The 22,459-nt window shown below is 39.4% G+C and overlaps 1 protein-coding gene across 1 annotated transcript in view; it reads left to right on the top strand.

Annotated features, from left to right (window-relative positions):
* VMP1 (vacuole membrane protein 1) overlaps positions 1-22,459 on the top strand; it is a 141,966-nt gene that overhangs the window by 19,230 nt on the left and 100,277 nt on the right. Inside the window, exons 2-5 of the mRNA XM_010364056.2 lie at positions 6,206-6,307; positions 10,755-10,890; positions 12,696-12,786; positions 14,333-14,443. Coding sequence (XP_010362358.1) covers positions 6,232-6,307; positions 10,755-10,890; positions 12,696-12,786; positions 14,333-14,443 — 414 coding nt within the window. The 5' untranslated portion in view covers positions 6,206-6,231. The remainder of the gene's footprint in view (positions 1-6,205; positions 6,308-10,754; positions 10,891-12,695; positions 12,787-14,332; positions 14,444-22,459) is intronic.

The raw sequence follows: 22,459 nt of genomic DNA, 5'->3' as shown, positions 1-22,459 counted from the left end.
TTTGGAGAAGGAAATGTCAGTATGCTCTTCTTTTTTAGCACATTGTGTAAGAACACATTATTTGCTCAAATGAAAACCGCTATTGCAATAGCTTAAAAACAAAACGTTCAAATAATTGTGTAATACCATTGTTATAAGTATGCACTCATAGACCCAAAATGTTTTGGGTAAAACAATGACACTATGGGAAAGAGAAAATAGGGGCAAATGAGTTCAATTGTCAGTGTTTTGTAGGGAAAGGTTTTAGAATGTTATTTGTAAAGCAAACCCTTTTGTGCCCTGTTTATCTTTTCATCACAGATTAAATAAATTTTACTTACTGTGATAGAGATGACTGGCTGGCTTTAAAATACCTTAAATATCCTTAAATATCTTATATGTAAACATCATATGTTTAGATATTTACAAATGTTTAAATATCTTTAAAATATTTTTAAAAGATATTGCCTGTAAGATTTGGTTGAATATGAACACACATAGGTGTTTTTTTTTTTTTTTTTTTGCTTGAAATGGAGTCCTTCTCTGTTACCCAGGCTGGAGTGCAGTGGTGCGATCTCAGCTCACTGCGACCTCCACCTCCTGGGTTCAAGTGATTCGCCTGCCTCAGCCTCCTGAATAGCTGGGATTACAGGCGCAAGCCACCACACCCAGCTAATTTATGTATTTTTAGTAGAGATGGGGTTTTGCCATGTTGGCCAGGCTGGTCTCGAACTCCTGACCTCAGGTGATCTGCCCGCCTCAGCCTCCCAAAGTGCTGGAATTACAGGCATGAGCCACCACACCCAGCCAAACCCACATAGTTTTAAGTATTTGCAGAACTTAAGTATAGTTTCAAGTTAAACGGCAGGTGGAAAATCATTAACTTTTTTATATGGTTCCATTTCAAACATCCTCAGTTGATTTTTTTATTAATAAAATTAAGATTTGTGAAATAGATTTCCATTTTGTAATTGTATTGTGATGCTCTAACATCTTTGGTTTTTATTGTTGTTGTTTTGTAATTGCTTGAGCTACATTATATTTTTTGCTGAATCTTCACACAAATATGACTTAAGTTTGCAAAGTCAAAATTTCAGCTTCTATGAACTTGTCTGAATATATTGTCCTCTGAGCTCCCATAGTATTTTCTACTTCATAGACTTCATCATAGCTAGTATATGTTGAGGTCACATGAAAGGTGAGGCAATATGTTAGTATTTTATGTACATTACCTTGTTTAATCCTCACCCCTCTGATGTGTGTCATGTTATCTCTGTTTTACAAACTAAGAAAAACTGATGTTTAGATAGATTTACAAATTTCTCCAGTCTGTTAGACTCTTTTTTTTTTTTTCTTGCTCTGTCATCCAGGCTGGAGTGCAGTGGTGCGATCTCGGCTCACTGCAAGCTCTGCCTCGTGGGTTCAAGCCATTCTCCTGCCTCAGCCTCCCAAGTAGTTGGGACTATAGGCGCCCACCACCGCGCCTGGATTTTTTTTGTATTTTTAGTAGAGACGGGGTTTCGCCATGTTAGCCAGGATGGTCTCGATCTCCTGACCTCGTGATCCGCCCACCTGGGCCTCCCAAACTGTTGGGATTACAGGCGTGAGCCATCGTGCCTGGCCCTGTTAGACTCCTAAGACCTAACTAAAACATTGTCTTTTCATCTAATTTTATTTAAATGCCTATTTCATCACATTTTGTTATAATTGATTTCTTTTTTTTTTTTTTTTTTTTGAGACGGAGTCTCGCTCTGTCGCCCAGGCTGGAGTGCAGTGGCCGGATCTCAGCTCACTACAAGCTCCGCCTCCCAGGTTCACTCCATTCTCCTGCCTCAGCCTCCTGAGTAGCTGGGACTACAGGCGCCCACCACCTCGCCCGGCTAGTTTTTTGTATTTTTTAGTAGAGACGGGTTTTCACCGTGTTAGCCAGGATGTTCTCGATCTCCTGACCTCGCGATCCACCCGTCTCGGCCTCCCAAAGTGCTGGAATTACAGGCTTGAGCCACCGCGCCCGGCCAATTGATTTCTTGTGTTCGTTTGGCTTCTTTACCAGACTGTGATCCTCTTGAGGACAGGGACCTCCTTATCCTATTCATATTTGTATCCTCAGTGCCCATTGGAGACCCAAGAACTTTTAAAATGAGAGCTGAATGAACAACACTGCCATCACTGATACGGTAACAATGAGGCATGTGCCGTGAAGTTGTTTTTCTAGTTAGGCATTTTGTAAGTTTATTACCTCCTACCCTTTTGATGTATTGGCATTTATAGTCACATATGCATGCATATCAACAAACATATATGTACATACATAGATTATTTCATCTACACATCATTTGAAAGTGGCAATTATTGTCCTCATTTTGTGAATGCAAAAAATCAAGGCCTAAAGAAAATGAAACTTTGCTTAAGATCACACAGCTAGTTAGTGGCAAATCTGGGATCAAATCCAGATTTTTCAGATTTTAAATCTTATGATTGTCTACTTAAGGATATCTATACTAATAGAAACCTTTATTTTATTTCTTGATATGTTTATTTGCTTATTCAGCATTGAAGACAACAAAACAAAGGTATCCACAAATGGATTGTACTTTAAAAAGGAGAATATTACACAGATGAATATGTGCTTTTTTTTCCATCATTTTTGTAGTCTTTCACTTGTTTTCCTTTATGAGGCATAAATTTTGAAAATATTTACAATAATTATAGTTTAGTCAAGGAATAAATTAGCACCAGCTATCAAACTACAGGAAGATTGGACCCATGACCATATCATATTCTGATCAGCTAAATATAAATCTAGCATGACTCTTGGCACATACAGAGTGTTCAGTTAATATTTTTTGAGTGAATGGGTAAACAGACCTTATCAAGTGATTTCATGAGTTTTCTTTCTTAATAATATAACCCCCTAACTCATATATCTGACTTTGAATTCTAAACTGTCACTGAATCTGCTCATAAAATATAAAAATTTGAGCCACTTGGCCATGAGAATACTCCTTATACTCTTGGGTCTTCTATTAAATATAGACAAGCCTGGGTAGTGGCTCATGCCTGGGATCCTACCACTTTGGGAAGCCGAGGCAGGAGGATCGCTTCAGGCCAGGAGTTCGAGACCAGCCTGGGCAACATAACTAAATGAATGAATGAATAAATGAGATTTGTAGAACAGTATACCATTCTTTTTCATATGTATTATTATTCATATGTACTCACAACATATATTTCCTATGAATATTTGGAAGTTCAGATAGTTCCTGCTGGTAACTGTTCTTAAACAGCTTTATTGAAACATAATTCACATATCATATAATTCACCCATTTAAACAGTATGTTCACATCTATGCAACTATCAAAACAATTTTAGAACATTATCACCCCAGAAAGAAACTCACAACTCATTGGCAGCTACTCCCCATCTTTCTCCAGCTAATTTGCTACTTTCTGTTGTTATGGATATGCATATTCTGGAAATTTCATATAAATGGGAATCATAACATGTAGTCTTTTGTGACTGACTTCTTTCACTTAGCATATTTTCAGACTCCATTGATGCAGTAGTATATATTACTACTTTATTTCTTATTATGGCTGATTAATATTTCATTGTTTGGATATACTATATACCATATTTCCTATATCCATTCATCAGTTCATAAGACATTTGGGTTATAGGCTGGGTGCGGTGACTCACGCCTGTAATCCCAGAACTTTGGGAGGCTGAGGCAGGTGAATCACAAGGTCAGGAGTTCAAGACCAACCTGCCCAAAATGGCGAAATCCCGTCTCTACTAAAAATACAAAAATTAGCCAGGCATGGTGGCGGGCACCTGTAACCCAGTTACTCGGGAGGCTGAGGCAGGAGAATCGCTTGAACTCAGGAGGCGGAGGTTGCAGTGAGCCGAGATCACGCCACTGCACTCCAGCCTGGGCGACAGAGTGAGACTCCATCTCAAAAAAAATAAAAATAAAAAAATAACATCTTTTGTCTGTTGACAGTGTCACTATGAACATTCCTGAATTGCTGAGTCATATGATAACTGTATTTTACCTTTGGAGGAGCTGACAGATTGTTTTCCAAAGCAGCTGAACTCTTTTGCATTCCCTTCAGCAGTTCCGATTTCTCTACATTCTCACTAGCACTTGGTATTAATTATTATCTGTCTTTTTTTTTTTTTTTTTGAGACAGAGTCTTGCTCTTGTTGCCCACGCTGGAGTACAATGGCACAATCTCGGCTCACTGCAACCTCCGCCTCCGGGGTTCAAGCGATTCTCCTGCCTCAGCCTCCCGAGTAGCTGGGTTACAGGTCCTCACCACCACACCTGGCTAATTTTTGTATTTTTAGTAGAGACGGGGTTTCACCATTTTGGGCAGGCTGGTCTTGAACTCCTGACCTCATGATCCGCCTGCCTTGGCCTCCCAAAGTGCTGGGATTACAGGCATGAGCCACCGCACCCAGCCTATTATCTGTCTTTTTTACTATAACCATCCTAACAGGTATGAGATTGTATCTCATTGTGGTTTAATTTGCATTTCCTTGATGGCTGAAGATGATAGACATCTTTTTATGTACTTATTAACGATTTGTTTATCTTTGGAGAAATATCTGTGCAGCTCCTCTCCGTTTATTAATTGGATTATTTGCTTTTTATTACTGAGTTGTAAGAGTTTGCAGTCCAGGTACATGCATCTTATGAAATATATGTGATTTGTGAATACTTTCCCCTGTGGGTTGTATTTATTTTCACTTTCTTTTTTTTTTTTTTTTTTTTTTTTTTTTTTAAGCAGGGTCTCCCTCTTGCCCAGGCTATAATGCAGTGGCACAGTCATACCTCACTGTAGCCTTGAACCCCTGAGCCCAAGCAATCCTCCCACCTCAGCCTCCTGAGCAACTAGAACTACAGGCATAGGTCATCACTCCTGGCTATTTTATTTATCGTATGTAGAGATGAGATTTCACTGTGTAGCCCAGACTGGCCTCAAACTCCCGACCTCAAGCGATCACAGCACCTTGGTCTCCCAAAGTGCTAGGATTATAGGCATGAGCCACCGCACCTGGCCCCAGTTGTCTTTTTATAAGTGTCTGGGCAAGTTTTAATATTGTATTAAGGACTCAGCGTTTTAGCCTTTTATTGAGAATTTTAGCCTTTTATTGAAGTGATATACTTTTTGAGTGAAAGTTTTGCTTTACTAACACCTGAAGAATGATACAATCACAGGCATTCTGGTTTTTATATGTTGTATTACAGTGATTTAAAGTAGAAGCACTGATATCTGTAGTATGAAGCATGTTATAAATAAAGTACATTTAACTATCTTAAACATTTCAAAAAAAAATTTTTTTTTTGCCCATATCATTTTATTCAGTAGACTTGTTTCCTAAATAAAACTGGTCTATGGCCGGGCACGGTGGCTCAAGCCTGTAATTCCAGCACTTTGGGAGGCTGAGATGGGCGGATCACGAGGTCAGGAGATTGAGACCATCCTGGCTAACACGGCGAAACCCTGTCTCTACTAAAAAATACAAAAAAAAAACAACAACAAAAAACTAGCCGGGCGAGGTGGCGGGCGCCTGTAGTCCCAGCTACTTGGGAGGCTGAGGCAGGAGAATGGCGTAAACCTGGGAGGCGGAGCTTGCAGTGAGCTGAGATCCGGCCACTGCACTCCAGCCTGGGCGACAGAGCGAGACTCCGTCTCAAAAAAAAAAAAAAAAAACTGGTCTATGATCTTAGATTTATGTATCAACATTTGCAGCATCTTTCATAGTATATTCTATTTTTATATAATAATGTTAAAGGAAATATGAAAGAAAATGGTAAAAAGGTAAAAATGATAAGATTAATTCTGAGTACATAGTAGTATGATATTAAATTGTAAATTAGAAAGATATTAGACCTTCTAGTGTGTTAACATTTGGAGGTGCTAGTGCTTGATATCCTCCTTCTGTGGACAAATTACCTCCAAATTTCAATCTGGAAAATCCCTGAAATAACTACTAGGAAAAGGTTTACAACTATATGGCTTTTATATTTTTACTATTTGTATTGGAATATCTATATAAATTGTTCAAAGTTTGGTTATAAAAGAAAAAAAGTGTAAACACGTCATACATATTGTATGGGTTATTACTGTGATGTTATTCCTGTGTTCAGTTTTATTCAGTCATGGCTACACAGCAGAAGTTTGTAACGTATTGCTGGATTTTATTTTGCTGTATTAGCTCCTCAAGAGTTACTGATCTATGAAATGGCAGAGAATGGAAAAAATTGTGACCAGAGACGTGTAGCAATGAACAAGGAACAACATAATGGAAATTTCACAGGTAAATTTTGATGGTTTGGAGGGAGGAGTGCTATGGGTTTAAATGATATAGTTTTCATTGGAATAAATTAGAGATATATTACTTCTTGTATTTTTAATCTTATATTAATATCTTCTTAGTAAATTAAATTATGGGTCAGTCAGGGCCTGTAAGGTGATTTTTCACAGTGATGGCAGAAGCAGCCTGGCTACAATCACATAAACAGTGTTCCAGGTGCAAGATTACTTGTTAATCTTATGGTATGGTCAGTGTTTATTTGGCTTTGCTCAGTGCTCAATTTTATTGTGCTATTTTGTAATTCTAGAAGTAGATTATAAACTTACTACACTGTTCTGTTCTTTTTTTTTTTTTTTTTTTTTTTTTGAGACGTAGTCTGGCTCTGCCGCCCAGGCTGGAGTGCAGTGGCCGGATCTCAGCTCACTGCAAGCTCCGCCTCCCGGGTTCACGCCATTCTCCTGCCTCAGCCTCCCAAGTAGCTGGGACTACAGGCGCCGCCACCTCGCCCGGCAAGTTTTTTGTATTTTTTTTAGTAGAGACAGGGTTTCACCGTGTTAGCCAGGATGGTCTCGATCTCCTGACCTCGTGATCCGCCCGTCTCGGCCTCCCAAAGTGCTGGGATTACAGACTTGAGCCACCGCCCCCGGCTACACTGTTCTTAAGTATACAGTTATCAAAAAAGTTAGAATGTGAATATCATTTAAAAATTTATTTTAAAATTATAGTTTGAGATGAATAAACTTGTATTTTAGCCAAATTGGAATTTGTGGTAAATTTCAGTGTATTTGACTCCTGTTTATACAGTTACACTGAAAATGATGACCTTTATTAATATGGATGATTTAAGTAGAAACTTTCCTTCATGCATTTAAAGGAAAATGAAAGAAAAGTTTTTCTTTTTTAGTAATCATGCTGTTGTTTTTTTAGCTTTTGAATTGTTTGACATCTCAAACACATTGCAAATAATACTCTAGTGTGGCAGTATTTTCACAGCAATTCTCCTCTTTTAGAGGAAGTGCAAGCTATCTGAAATAGTAGTTTTCATTTGTTTGTTTGTTTGTTTTTTTGAGACGGAGTCTCGCTCTGTCAGCAGGCTGGAGTGTTGTGCATTCTCGGCTCACTGCAACGTCCGCCTCCCAGGTTCAAGCAATTCTCCTGCCTCAGCCTCCCGAGTAACTGGAATTAAAGGCATGCGCCACCACGCCCAGCCAATTTTTGTATTTTTAGTAGAGATGGTGTTTCACCATGTTGGCCAGGGTGAACTCCTGACCTCAGGTGGTCCACCTGCCTTGGCCTCCCAAAGTGCTGGGATTACAGGCGTGAGCCACCGCACCCGGCCTCATTTGTTTGTTTTAATCACCGTATTGCCTTGCGGACGACATTTTGCAGCACTGATCTGACTTTTGGGTTACTTTGGTTATCAGTAAACTTGGCAATTTCACCAAGAGTTTCAGGATTCCAAGATGGGCATTGCATACATCATAGTGTCTTCCCATTAGGAGCTTTTGTGTGCTATTTTTTTCTTTCCTTTTAGCGAGCACATATGTTTGTATATTCTTCCTCTACTGCTCACCCCATTGGAATTTAAAATTAACATTAGCAGGTCACACTTACTCTTTTGTACCATGTATTTTTTACTTAACATTTTAGGGCCGGGCGCGGTGGCTCAAGCCTGTAATCCCAGCACTTTGGGAGGCCGAGACGGGCGGATCACGAGGTCAGGAGATCGAGACCATCCTGGCTAACCCCGTGAAACCCCCTCTCTACTAAAAAATACAAAAAACTAGCTGGGCGAGGTGGTGGGCGCCTGTAGTCCCAGCTACTCGGGAGGCTGAGGCAGGAGAATGGCGGAAACCCGGGAGGCGGAGCTTGTAGTGAGCTGAGATCCGGCCACTGCACTCCAGCCTGGGCGACAGAGCGAGACTCTGTCTCAAAAAAAAAAAAAAAAAAATTAAAAACATTTTAGAGATTGTGCTATAACTGTACATGAAAAACTTATTCTTAGGCTAGGCGTGGTGATTCACGCCTATAATCCCAACACTTTGAGAGGCCAAGGCGGGAGGATCTCTTGAGCCCAGGAGTTTGAGACCAGCCAGGGCAACACAGGGAAACCTCATCTCTACAAAATATTTTTAAAATTTGCTGGATGTGATCATATGCACCTGAAGTTCTAGCTAGCTACTGGAAAAACTAAGGTGAGAGGATCGCTTGAGCCCACAAGGCTGCAGTGAGCTGTGATCACACCACTGCACTCCAGGCTGGGTGACAGAGCAAGACCCTGTCTCAAAAAAAAAGAAGTATTTTTTATTATGACTGCTTAGTTTTTCTTTGCGTTTAATGAGTGTGCCATACTTTAATCACTCTTCTGTCCTCTATTGGTAATATGTAGCTTATTGATTATTTTTTGCTAATACAAATAATGCTGTGGTGAATAAAGTTGTGCAAGTCATTTCACCTTATACCTAATCATTCCCAGAAATGGAATTACCAATTTACAGTGTATATGCATTTTGTGCCGGGCCTGGTGGCTCACACCTGTAATCCTAGCACTTTGGGAGGCCAAGATGGGGATCACTTGAGGTTAGGAGTTTGAAACTAGCCTGGCCAACATGGTGAAACCTCATCTCTACTGAAAATACCAAAAAAACGAGCCGGGCGTGGTGGCAGATGCCTGTGATCCCAGCTACTCGGGAAGCTCAGGCAGGAGAACCGCTTTAACCAGGGAGGTGGAGGTTGCAGTGAGCTGAGATCGTGCTGCCACGTGCACCCCAGCCTGGGCAACAGAATGAGACCCTGTCTCATTAAAAAAAGCATTTTGTAATTTCAATGGATGGTGACAATTAATAGCTAACCTTAATTGGACACTTACTAAGTGTTAAACTCTTCTGAGAACTTTACATACATGATCTCATTTAATCCTTACAAGGATCCTGAAAAGTACTATTTTCAGTACTTTTGTGTACTTTGTGTACACAAGTACTATTGTGATCCCCATTTTACAGAAGAGAAAACTGAGACACAAACATCAATTTACTAGTAGAAGGCAGAGCCAGGTTTAGAACCAACTAGTTTGCCTCAGCATTTTGTGATCTAAACCACTTTGTTCTGTAATATGATCCTAGGTTGATAGAATGCCCTTCATAGAAGGTGGACCAATTTAGACTTATTTCAGTAATTTTCCCCAAATCTATAGCTCTATCCCAAATTCAACTGCTGGAATTTTCAGTACCATTTCTTTAGGACATCCTCTACAAAAGGTTCTGATGTTTATCAAGGCAGGGAGTTGGTTTTGCCTCAGTTGTTCTCTAGGTAACACTCCTTAAGAAATGGCAACTATAATATAGTAGCCCCCCTTATCCATGAGGGATACATTTCATGACCCCTAGTGGATATAGGAAAAACACTGTGTTGTTCTGTATATAGTAATGGGGTAACATATACAGCGCGGATGTACTAAATAAAGGGATGAATCAGGTCTTGGGCTGGATGGAGCAGGACTGGTGAGATTTTATTACACTACTCAGAACAGATACAATGTAAAACTTAGGAGCTTGGCTGCAGTAGCTCACACCTGTAATTCGAGCACTTTGGGAGGCCAAAGTGGGAGGATCGTTTGAGGCTAGGAGTTTCAGATGAGCCCAGGCAAAGTAGGGAGACTGCGTCTCCACAAAAACCAAAAATATTAGCTGAGTGTGGTGGTACACACCTGTAGTCGTAGCTACTTGGGAGGCTGAGGTGGGAGGATCACTTGACCCCAGGAGTTGGAGATTAAAGTGAGCTGTGATTATGCCACTGCATTCCAGCCTGGGCAAAAGAATGGAGACCCTGTCTCTTAAAAAAAAGAAAAATAAATTTAAAACAATAAAACTTATGAATTGCTTATTTTCAGAATTTTCCATGTAATATTTTCAGACCATAGTTGACCATGTGTTACTGAAACTGTGGATAAGGGGGAACTACTGTGATTCATCTCCTTTCCATGCTGAGTTTGGACTAATTGCCTTTTTTTTTTTTTTTTTTTTTTTTTTTTTTTTTTTTTGAGACCAGAGTCTCATTCTGTCACCCAGGCTGGTCTGCAGTGGCACACTCTCAGTTCGCTGCAACCTCTGCCTCCCAGGTTCAAGGGATTCTTGTGCTTCAGACTCCCTAGTAGCTGGGATTACAGGCGCATACCATCATGCCCTGCTAATTTTTGTATTATTAGTAGAGACGGAGTTTCACCATGTTAGCCAGGCTGGTCTTGAACTACTGAGCTCAAGTGATCCTCCCTCCTCAGCCTCCCAAAGTGCTGAGATTATAGGTACTACCAGTTGCCATTTCATAAGACTCTAGGACTTGCTGTTGGTTGTTATTTGGGAAATAAACAAAACTCTTTTCATCTAAAGTGATTGAAGAGAATAAGCATAAATGTTAGAAATTCTGTTTTAATCTCTGCACTATTGCTTTTCAGACCCCTCTTCAGTGAACGAAAAGAAGAGGCGGGAGCGGGAAGAAAGGCAGAATATTGTCCTGTGGAGACAGCCGCTGATTACCTTGCAGTATTTTTCTCTGGAAATCCTTGTAATCTTGAAGGAATGGACCTCAAAGTAAAGGGTCTTCTCCCACTGCCTTTTGCATACACCTCATTTGCTCATTTAAAAAATCATCAGTAATCTTTTATTTTCTGCCCTCTACTCCATCAAAATAGATTAATTACCTTTAGAATATTACCATAGGAACATATTTATTCTTCTTTCTTTATGTTGAAGAAAAATAGATTAGGAAAAGACATTGCTATATGCTGTTTGCTTACTGGATTATCACAGTTTTCTACTGTGTTTTCATGTTGAATCTGCAATGGAGAGCACTGAAAAATATGATGTTTATTTTCTCTCCTGATTTTACTGTCAGGAGAAATCAGGCCTGTGTAATTTAGATACACTGATTCTTTAGCAGGACAAGGTTCAGCATACGTGGCAGTTTTACTGATAGTTTGAGCCAATGAAAAAGGACTCTGCCATGGAAATGTGTTCTGTCTTTAAATTTAGCACTTGTAAGCCCTGTTCCAAGTACCATAAAGAACAAGTTGAACTTTTACATGCCTTATCTTCTTGCATGCCCTTCCAAGTTATTATCTGCACTATTATCTTAACATTTTTATTGTACTAAGAGTTTATAAAGTATTTTGTAACATTTTCAGCTGATTTTGATCCTTAGGGCAACTCCATAAAGAAGGTAAAACAAGTATATCATTATAAACATTTTAGGCCAGGAGTGGTGGCTCATGCCTGTAATCCCAGCACTTTGGGAGGCCGAGGTGGGTGGATCACCTGAGGTCAGTAGTTCGAGACCAGCCTGGCCAACATGGTGAAATCCCATCTCTACTAAAAATACAAAAATTAGTCAGGCATGGTGGCATGTGTCTGTAGTCCCAGCTACTCAGGAGGCTGAGGCAGGAGGATCACTTGAATGTGGGAGGCAGAGGTTGCAGTGAACTGAGATCGCACCACTGCACTCCAGCCTGGGCAACAGAGCGAGACTGTCTCAAAGAAAAAAAAAAAGTTAGCCCGTCGTGGTAGTGCACGCCTGTAATCCCAGCTACTCAGGAGGCTGAGGCAGGAGAATCATTTGAACCCAGGAGGTTGAAGTGAGCCAAGATCACGCCACTGCACTCCAGCCTGGGTGACAGCAAGACCCTGTCTCTGAAAAAAAGAAACAAAGGCCGGGCGTGGTGGCTCACGGCTGTAATCCTAACACTTTGAGGGGCCGAGGCAGGTGGATCACTAAGACAGGAGTTCGAGACCAGCCTAGCCAGCATAGTGAAACCCCGTCTCTACTAAAAATACAAAAATTATCTGGGCATGGTGGTGCGTGCCTGTAGTTCTAGCAACTTGGGAGGCTGAGGTAGGAGAATAGCTTGAACCCGGGAGGCAGAGCTTGCAATGAGCTGAGATCACACCACAGCACTCCAGCCTGGGCAACAGAGTGAGACTCCGTCTCAAAAAAATAAATAAAAATAAGTAAATAAAGATTTTAAAAACAAGAAACAGAATCAGATCGGTTAAGTGTCTGGCCCAAAGTACAACATGAAGGGTCTCTGACCCAGGTCCTCTGACTTGAAGGCCAGTGCTCTTTCTATTATACTATAATGCTTCTCCATATTATAAGTTGAGGTTTAGTAAGATCAGGCTTTGGGTAAGGAAAAGGCTACAATGGGGTTTATGATAAGAACTTGGGTTCTCTGCCTATGTGTCTTCCCTTGACCCCCTTCTGTTCCTCCAAGAGGCCATGATGTTTAAGGAAAAGAGCTCAGCTAGTTAACCTAACTGCTTCAGCAAGAAATTGTTTTGAGAATGATGAATGCTGAAAGTGAGACTGTGAGATATTTCTTTTTTTTTTATTTGTTTTTAAGATTATGGCATCGTCAAAGCATTGTGGTGTCTTTTTTACTGCTGCTTGCTGTGCTTATAGCTACGTATTATGTTGAAGGAGCGCATCAACAGGTGAGAGGATGAGCAGTTCTGTTTCTAGTCTTGCACATTCTAATTCTCTAATCCCAGTTTCAAATGGGATGAATGTGGGTTTTATAGAATTTCTACCCTCAACATTATCTCATAACTAGTATCTCAAACGTTTTACTTTTAAAGACATACACTAAAAATATTCTTGTGATGTTTTATGGCTGCTGAGCATTTATATTTGGTGTATGTGATTCCTTTTACCTTCAAAGATTTTTTTTTTTTTTTTTTTGAGACGGAGTCTTGCTCTGTCGCCCAGGCTGGAGTGCAGTGGCTGGATCTCAGCTCACTGCAAGCTCCGCCTCCCGGGTTTACGCCATTCTCCTGCCTCAGCCTCCCGAGTAGCTGGGACTACAGGCGCCCGCCACCTCGCCCGGCTAGTTTTTTGTATTTTTAGTAGAGACGGAGTTTCACCATGTTAGCCAGGATGGTCTCGATCTCCTGACCTCGTGATCCGCCCGTCTCGGCCTCCCAAAGTGCTGGGATTACAGGCTTGAGCCACCGCGCCCGGCCCAAAGATTTTTTTTTTTAAGACAGAGTCTCGCTCTGTCACCCAGGCTGGAGCGCAGAGTCGCGATATAAGCTCACTGCAACCTCTGCCTCCTGGGTTCAAGCAATTCTCCTGCCATAGCCTCCCAAGTAGCCGGGATTACAGGCGCCCGCCACCACACCCAGCTAATTTTTTTGTACTTTCGTAGAGATGGGGTTTCACCATGTTGGCCAGGCTGGTCTCAAACTGACCTCAGGTGATCTGCCTCCCTTGGCCTCCAAAAATGCTGGGATTACAGGCCACTCTGCCTGGCCCTACCTTCAAAGACTTAAATGTAACTTTCCTGAAGGTTTTCAGTTACAGCAGCATGAATCCGTTAATCACTGCCAAAGTTTTCTTATTTTCTCTAACATATTTTTGTGACCCATCCAAATAGGGAGGCTTCTCATCCAAAGTTGATGATTACTTTTTATTTGTATAAAAAGACAGGTTCATTTGCCTGTAGTCTACAAGTACAACATTACTGATGGGAAAATGGAATGCTTTGTTAACCTCTTTTGTTAAAATAGCAAAACATTAATGTATTTTAACAGGAAATGGTTCTAGAATGGTAATTTAAAGCAGTTTACTGCCAGTCACAGAAATGGCTCAGAATGGTATTTTAAAACAGTTTACTGCCAATCACAGAGAAGTTTTTATAGTTCTAAAAGCATTTATTTTAAATATATCTAAAATATCCTCAAATTATCTTATTCATAATTTGCTTTTTCCTGTGTCCTGTAAATAGTAGGACTTTAAAGGTTTAGAAACAAAGCTTTTATTAAAGGTTTAGAAATAAGATCTTTATTCCGGTTAGATGAATCTTTTTGTCATCTTTGCCATTGTATATTAAACAAATTAGGCCTGAAGGGTTTTTAATCGTATTAGTTTTTTCCTATTTGAAACTTACTTTAGTTGGTTTATTTAATTTTGATGATAGTTTATAAATACCGCATTTCTGTATAGAGAATTCACGTTTTTCACCTCATCCCTTTTTTTCAGTATGTGCAACGTATAGAGAAACAGTTTCTTTTGTATGCCTACTGGATAGGCTTAGGAATTTTGTCTTCTGTTGGGCTTGGAACAGGGCTGCACACCTTTCTGCTTTACCTGGTAAGAATAATTTTATTTTAATAAGCAAAAATGAGATTTCCTATCTTTTTATTGGTGCTTTTACTTCAGAAATAAAAATTCTAAGATTTGTTTTAATTACCTTTGTGTTTTGTAAGCATTCTGATCCTCCAATCAGTGCTTTAAGTTTGACTTAGAGTTCTGTTTTGTTTTTCCTTTGGGGTTAGTATTTAAAAAGTAAAGAGAAAACCCCAGTTAAGCAGATAAGGTTTTTTATCTAAATTAGTTTAGCCTGGAAGGTTTTTCTTTTCCTTCTAGATTTAATTGCTTAAGCAATTATTTTAATAAATGAAGTCCATTTAAATATACAAAATTCTATGTGAGAAATGATGTCTTCCCTTACATCCTCTAACATCATATACACACTTGGATATTTATTTTGGTATTCTTATTGAATGTAATTGATGGAGTATTAACATGTAGAACTAAATGCTTTCTTAAGCCCTTTGAACCAAAGTATAAAAAGTGCCCCTTCTAGGCTGGGCACGGTGGCTCACGCCTGTAATCCCAGCACTTTGGGAGGCTGAGGCAGGCGGATCACGAGGTCAGGAGATCAAGACCATCCTGGCTAACATGGTGAAACCCTGTCTGTACTAAAACTACAAAAAATTAACTGGACGTTGTGGCGGGTACCTGTAGTCCCAGCTACTCGGGAGGCTGAGGCAAGAGAATGACGTGAACCCGGGAGGCAGAGCTTGCAGTGAGCCAAGATCGCACCACTGCACTCTAGCCTGGGCAGCAGAGCGAGACTCTGTCTCAAAAAAAAAAAAGTGCCCCTTCTGAATAATATTCTTTTACTAGTTGAAATAAGAGAGAATGAAGATCAATTTTCCTTTGAACATTCACAAATATACTGGAATAATGTCAGAGCTAGAACTAGGGAGAGGTTGAGTTAGATACTGAGGGCACAAAATATAAATAGGCACTTTCAGGGTCATTCAGATACAGAATGGATGAGTAAGTGCCTCATTAAATTTCGTGCCCCATGTGCCTTGGTTGTACATGCTGTTCCTGTCCCTAGATGATAAATTGAAAACACTTCCATATTTGAAAGCAGTTTGATCTTCATTGGGGAAAAACAGGTGAAAGGGTGTCAAGCAGTACCCATTGCTGAATAAAATCCATCACTACAAGCACTTGCAATCTCTGTGCTATAATAAATTCATTTCTGAAGCAGCTATGATAAGTATTAAGGAATGATTGTCTGCTTGCCTCAGAAGGGTACTGAATTAATGATCTAACGAATGCTTTGGGAATTAATCTATATCATTTCTCCAAGTTTATGGGAGTTTAAAACTTGGAACTTTAGAATTATGTTCATGTTTGCTTGGTGATTTAACTCAAACAGGGACATAAATCCTAGGGAATTAACCCATATCACTGTTTTTGTAATAACTGCATTCATAGTAGAATAACACTACATTCACTACTAGAGGTTGAGGGAGAGAGGAAAAGAAGGAATTACAGGTTACAGGATGTAATGTAATTTAATGTTGATGTCTTTTCTGTTGATGTCTAGACCTGTCCTCATATTCCTTGGGAAAACCAGATTAAGAAACTCATTTGCAGCATTTAATTAATTTGGAAGCCTCTGAAAAGCAACCCAGATAGCAGATTCTGCTGAATGTCAAAAGAGATTCAAATTATGGCTCTGGCTGGGCGCGGTGGCTCACGTCTGTAATCCCAGCACTTTGGGAGGCTGAGGCGGGCGGATCACAAGGTCAGGAGATTGAGACCATCCTGGCTAACACGGTGAAACCCCGTCTCTACTAAAAATACAAAAAATTAGCCAGGTGCGGTGGCGGGCGCCTGCAGTCCCAGCTACTCGGGAGGCTGAGGCAGGAGAATGGCGTGGGCTGGGAGGCGGAGCTTGCAGTGAGCCGAGATCACGCCACTGCACTCCAGCCTGGGCGACAGAGCGAGACTCCGTCTCAAAAAAATAAAAAATAAAATAAAATAAATTATGGCTCATGCCTGTAATTCCAGCATTTTGCAAAGCCAAGGCGGGCTGATCACTTGAGCCTAGGAGTTTCAGTCCAGCCTGGGCAACACGTCTCTACAAAAAATACAAAAATTAGTCGGGTGTGGTGGCACAGGACTGTTAGTCTCAGCTACTCAGGAGGCTGAAGCGACAGGATCGCTTGAGCCCAGGAGATAGGGGCTGCAGTGAGCTATGATTGCACCATGCACTCCAAACTGGGTGGCAAAGTGAGACCTTGTCTCAAAAAAAAAAAAAAAAAAAAAAAAAAAAAATTCTTTTAAATGCCCTAAAATTAAGTATATGTAAAATAGCTGGATCTGCAATTTATGAATATATAATCCTGGCTATAGTGTGGGAGATAGATTGAAGGTGGGAGAGAAGAGGAACAGTTAGGATAATCCTTATGAGAGACACAAGCTTCCTAGGATGTAATAGGAAGAATGAATAGCAAGGAGTATTTATAAAAAGAATTTGTAGAGAGAAGTCAAGCAAAATGAAGACAAAAGATGGTATAGATCTTTGATGTTTTAAAAGATTGCTCAGAATGGCAATAACTTTTGGGATGAAAAAGGACAAATCTGAGAGAAATTTTAGAAGTACAATCAAGAGTGTGGTAGGTTATTATGGAGGAAGAAGGAATGAAAGATAACTCTTGGATTTCCTTTTGTTTTGTTTTAATATGTTTCATATGTATTTAAGGTATATAACATGATGTTATAAGATATATATAGTAAAATGATTACTATTGCGGAAAAAATTAACATATTCTTTATCTCATGTAGTTACCGTTTTTTACCTTTTTAACTCCCTGTGGCAAGAGCAGCTATAATTTACTAGTTTAGCAAAAACTTTGAATACAATACATTGTTATTAACTATAGTCCTCATAGTGTATGTAGAGTACATTGGATCTTTTGACTTATTCCACCTGTATATTGGCTACTTTGTATCCTTTGATCTGTATCTCCTCCCATCTCTATCTCTATAAATGAGATCTTGCAACATTTTTCTGTGTAGTTATTGGTTTTTTACTTGAGTGACTGGGTAGATTTTGATGCCATTAACTGTATAGAAAACAGTTATATGTTCACTTGTTCACATTTAATGCATATTAATTATAAGTATGTGAAAAGAGAAATTTAAAGGTATACTGTAATTGTGCTGCAAGTTAAATGAGATCTTCACTTTATCCAGGTGGGTTGCTGGTGCCCGTGGTTGAATGGAAAGAGAAGGGAAATTTATAAAGGACTAAGAATGCTTACAAAACAAAACAAAACAAAACAAAAAATTATTAGAGCTGGGCACAGTGGCTCATTCCTATGCTTCCAGTGCTTTGGGAGGCCAAGGCAGGAGGATTGCTTGAGACCATGGGTTCAAGACCAGACCTAGCAAGACCCCATTTCTAAAAAACACATAAATAAATAAAAGATAAATAAATTAACTGGGTGTGGTAGCATGTGCCTGTGGTCCTAGCTCCTTGGGAGGCTAAGGAGGGAGAATTGCTTGAGCTCAGAAGCTCAAGGTCACAGTGAACTATGATTGCACCACTGCACTTTAGCCTGGGAAACAGAGCGAGACCCTGTCTCAAAAACAAAAATAATAATAATAATAATAGGCTTTATTGTTTAGTGTAGTTTTAGGTTTACAGAAAAAGTGAGCAGAAAAGATAGAGGGTTCCAATTCACCAAGGGTCCCTAATCCCTGGGCCACAAACCGGTACTGGTCCCTGGCCTGTTAGGAACCAGGCCACACAGCAGTAGGTGAGCCGGTAGGCTGGCAAGCAAGTGAAGTTTCATCTGTATTTGCAGCCGCTCCCTATCACTCGAATTACTGCCTGAGCTTTATTTACCTCCTGTTAGATCAGCAGCAGCATCGGATTCTCATAGGATCTTGAACCTTATTGTGAACTGAGCATACGAGGGATCTAGGTTGCATGCTCCTTATGAGAATCTAATGCCTGATAATCTGAGGTGGAACAGTTTTATCCCAAAACCGTCCCCCACGTCCACAAGTCTATGGAAAACTTGTCTTCCACGAAACTGGTTCCTGGTGCCAAAAAGGTTGGGGACCACTGCCATACACCTTTCCCCACCACACAGTTTCCTCTATTATTAACATCTTATATTACTGTAATTTATTTGTTACAATTGAGGAACCAATACTGATACATTGTTAACTAAAACCGATAGTTTATGAGATCTGCTCTTTGTGTTATACAGGTCTATGGGTTTTGACAAATGCATAATGTCATGTGTATACCTATAGTATCATACAGAATAGTTTCACTTTCTTAAAGATGCCCTGTGCTTCACCTGTTTTTTTCATTTCCCCAGCTGCCCCCAAACCTTTCACAACCACTGATATTTTTACTGTTTCTATAGTTTTGCCTTTTCCACAAGACACTATAGTTGGAATTACAGGGTATGATCCTTTTCTGACCGACCTCTTTAACTTTGCAATATACATTTAAGGTTTTTCCTTGTCTTTTTCTGGTTTGATACCTCATTTCCTTTCATCACTATTTAATAACATTCCACTGTATGGATGTACCACCAGTTTGTGTATCCATTCACTTATTGAAGGATATCTTGTTTGTTCCCATGTTTGGCAATTATTTTTTTAAAAACTGTTATATATATATGCTATATTTATAAATATATATAAATATATTTATTTTCTGATAGATCATGAGTATTAATATATACTCTATTGATAGAACATGAGTATTAATTACTAATATGTGGAAAAAACTTGGCTTGTTTAAGATTGTTTGCTAACCTTATATCCTGCAGCCTTGCTGTAATTGCTTAATAGTTCCAAGACTTTTTTTATGATTCCTTAGGATTTTCTGCATAGATAATTATGTCGTCTGTGAACAATGACGGTTTTTCTACCTTCCCAATCTGTATACATGTTATTGCCTTTCTTGTCTTATTGCATTGGCTAGGTTTTCAAAATAATGTTGAAGAGGAGTCATGGAAGGGCCATACTGCCTTGTTCCCAACCTTAATGGGAAAGCCTCTAGTTTCTCACCCTTAAGTATGATGTTAGCTGTAGATTTTTGTAGATATTATTTACCAAGTTGAGGAAGTACCCCTCTATTCCAAGTTTGCTGAGGTTTTTATTTTTATTTTTTAATCATTAATCTGTTGGATTTTGTCCCCCAAAACCCACTGTTTCAGATGATAGTGTCTGGAAAGCCAATATTTGACCAGGTGCGGTGGCTCACGCCTGTAATCTCTGCACTTTGGGAGGCCGAGGCGGGTGGATCACCTGAAGTCAGGAGTTTGAGACCAGCCTGACCAACATGATGAAACTAGTCTCTACTAAAAATGCAAGAAATTAGCCGGGCGTGGTGGCAGGCGCCTGTAATCCCAGCTACTCAGGAGGCTGAGGCAGGAGAATCACTTGAACCCGGGAGGTGGAGGTTGCAGTGAGCCAAGATTGCACCACTGCACTCCAGCCTGAGCAATGAGAGCGAAATTCCGTCTCAAAAAAAAAAAAAAAAAAAAAAAGGCCAATATTTAAAAAAGAAATAAAGGCCAGGCATGGTGGCTCATGCCTGTAATCTCAGCACTTTGAGAGGCCAAGGAAGGATCCCTGGTTGAGACCAGGAGTTCAAGACCTGCCAGGGCAACATAATGAGACCCCATCTCTACCAGAAAAAAAAAAGAGAGAAGGAAAGAGAGAGATGAAAGAAAGAAGAAAAGGAAGGAAGGAAGGAAAGAAATTCAATATTTAGAAGCTTGAGGAGAAATCTGTTAAATATAAAAGAAATTTAAAGAGAAATCTAGTATATGCCATTTCTGTTTAACCAAATGACCTTTAGTTCTTACACCTTTTTGATCCTGACTTCCATTTAGGATCCCCTGGGTTTAACAGGGACAATGAAGAAGAAAGAGCATTTATAAAATTTAATTTGCAGAGAAGCAAAAGGAAAACAAAAGCTATCACTGGTCTTTATTTTTTAATTGACTGGTGGGGGTGGAAATCAGTTTGTAAGAGGTTAAGCACTACTAACAACAAAAAAGGCAAACATCATTGTCATACTCATGCTAATAGTAGCTGGTCAGTTCTTTTATTTTTACTCATGTTTGGTGGCCATTTTGTGGTACCCATTCTTATGTGAAGATTTTTCATCCCTACCTTACTGAACTCCAGCCATATTATTTGCTTTGACCAATGAAATGTGAGCATAAGTGATAGCTGTTGTTTGAGATCTTTGTGTTGTTTGTTATTACGTCATAATCTAACTTATCCTGACTGACAGACAGCTAACATTTATTGAATGTTTACTAGGTGGTAGGCTCTGTGAGCATCACTTTAAATGAATTATCTCACTTAGTCCTCCCAAGAGCCAAGCTAGTCAATAAACAATAGCAAGTGTAAAAATTTTAATTAATAAGTGTAAACTATTTACTTGTGAACTTTGGCAATTATAGAAAACAGTAAAATAAACCAGAAGCAAAGCAGAGTCAAAAGTTTCAAAATTTGATCTGGGTTTTTACTTAATAGAAACAATTTCAAATAATTTCTGGTTAGATTTTTTTAAGCTTATACCATTTTCTTGCTGATTAGTGATCAACAGCGTTTTATCCTTATTGGGCACTATTTCTTTTCTTTTGTATGTAGGAAATGCAGTTGTGTTTAGGATGTCCTAATTACACTTACTTTCATTTTCCAGGCTTAACATAATCCTCTCTTAGGGAAATGTGACATTCTCGTATTCTGTTTTGTGCTGATGAAACAGGCACCTCTGCCATATACCCATATAACTAACCCTCAACAAAGAGAATAAATGATCACATTGGGAGAGTAGTCTAGTGAGAAATATGGGCCTCCTTTTGACAATAGTTTGTGGTGAAAAAGAAACCAATTTTAACAGACAGAAAAAATGTAATTCATTATTTATTATGGCTGTCTTTACTGGAAATCATAACTTAAAAGTGAAATATAAAATTTTTTTTCTGAATAGGCAAAATTTCCCAATTCGGTTTTTGAAATTTGTGTTTAGAATGAATGATTCCTAGAGTGTGGAAGGTATCTTTTTTGGAAATATCATTTAGTAAATTATAATTAGTTGTGTACTAGTCACCTAAAAGACTTACTAAATTTCCTAAAATATTAGATACCTGCGTGTTTGGCTTTAAAATGGAGAATTTATCTTAAGTTTATCTGTAAACAATTTCATTTACATTTATTTATTTATTTATTGAGACAACATCTCGCTCTGACACCCAGGCTGGAGTGCAGTGGTGTGATCTCGGCTCACTGCAACCACCGCCTCCCGGGTTTGAGCAATTCTAGTGCTTCAGCCTCCCAAGTAGCTGGAATTACAGGTGTGCACCACCACACCCAGCTAATAGTATTTTTAGTAGAGACAGGATTTTGCCATGTTGGCCAGGCTGGTCTTGAACTCCTGGCCTCAGGTGATTCACCTGCCTCAGCCTCCCAAAGTGCTGAGATTACAGGCGTGAGTCAATATGCCTGGCAATATCTTAGAAGTCCTCATCACTTCTTTAAATGTTACAAGTAAAAGTGTTTATTTGATCATTAAATTTAATGAAAATCATCAGGGAAAAATTACTAACCATCAAGTTTTGTAAATTGGTTTGAGTAAAGTGTGAATCGAGTAATTTGCAGAGACCAAGTACCTAGCCCAGAGGGACAAGTTAAGATACTGTTTATGCAGGAATAGTGGTTGCTAACCAGAAAGGAGGAGATGAAGGGGAAGTAAATAAATTTTTTCTGCCCATGTATTATGGAGAGTTGGTTGGGCTACTGGGTTACTTGGTTTGTTCTATTAATTTTAATAGTTAAAAAGTGGGTTTCAGGAGGCCTGTTAATTTCCCAAAGCACTATACTTGTTATGTATCATTGCAAATAAGCTTTTTTTCTAGCAAGAAAGAGCCTATAGTGTTCATCTGATTCTCCAAAGACTGTGAAATGTTGAAGAACCATTCTTCTAGAACTTTTTAAAAAAATATATCTATGTTTGGCTGCCACTAGGTGGCATTG

The sequence above is a fragment of the Rhinopithecus roxellana genome, chromosome 19, assembly GCF_007565055.1.
Source record: "Rhinopithecus roxellana isolate Shanxi Qingling chromosome 19, ASM756505v1, whole genome shotgun sequence".
Lineage (NCBI taxonomy): Eukaryota > Metazoa > Chordata > Mammalia > Primates > Cercopithecidae > Rhinopithecus > Rhinopithecus roxellana.
Note: the sequence above shows the minus strand (reverse complement) of the source record. Positions and strands in the feature narration are given on the sequence as shown.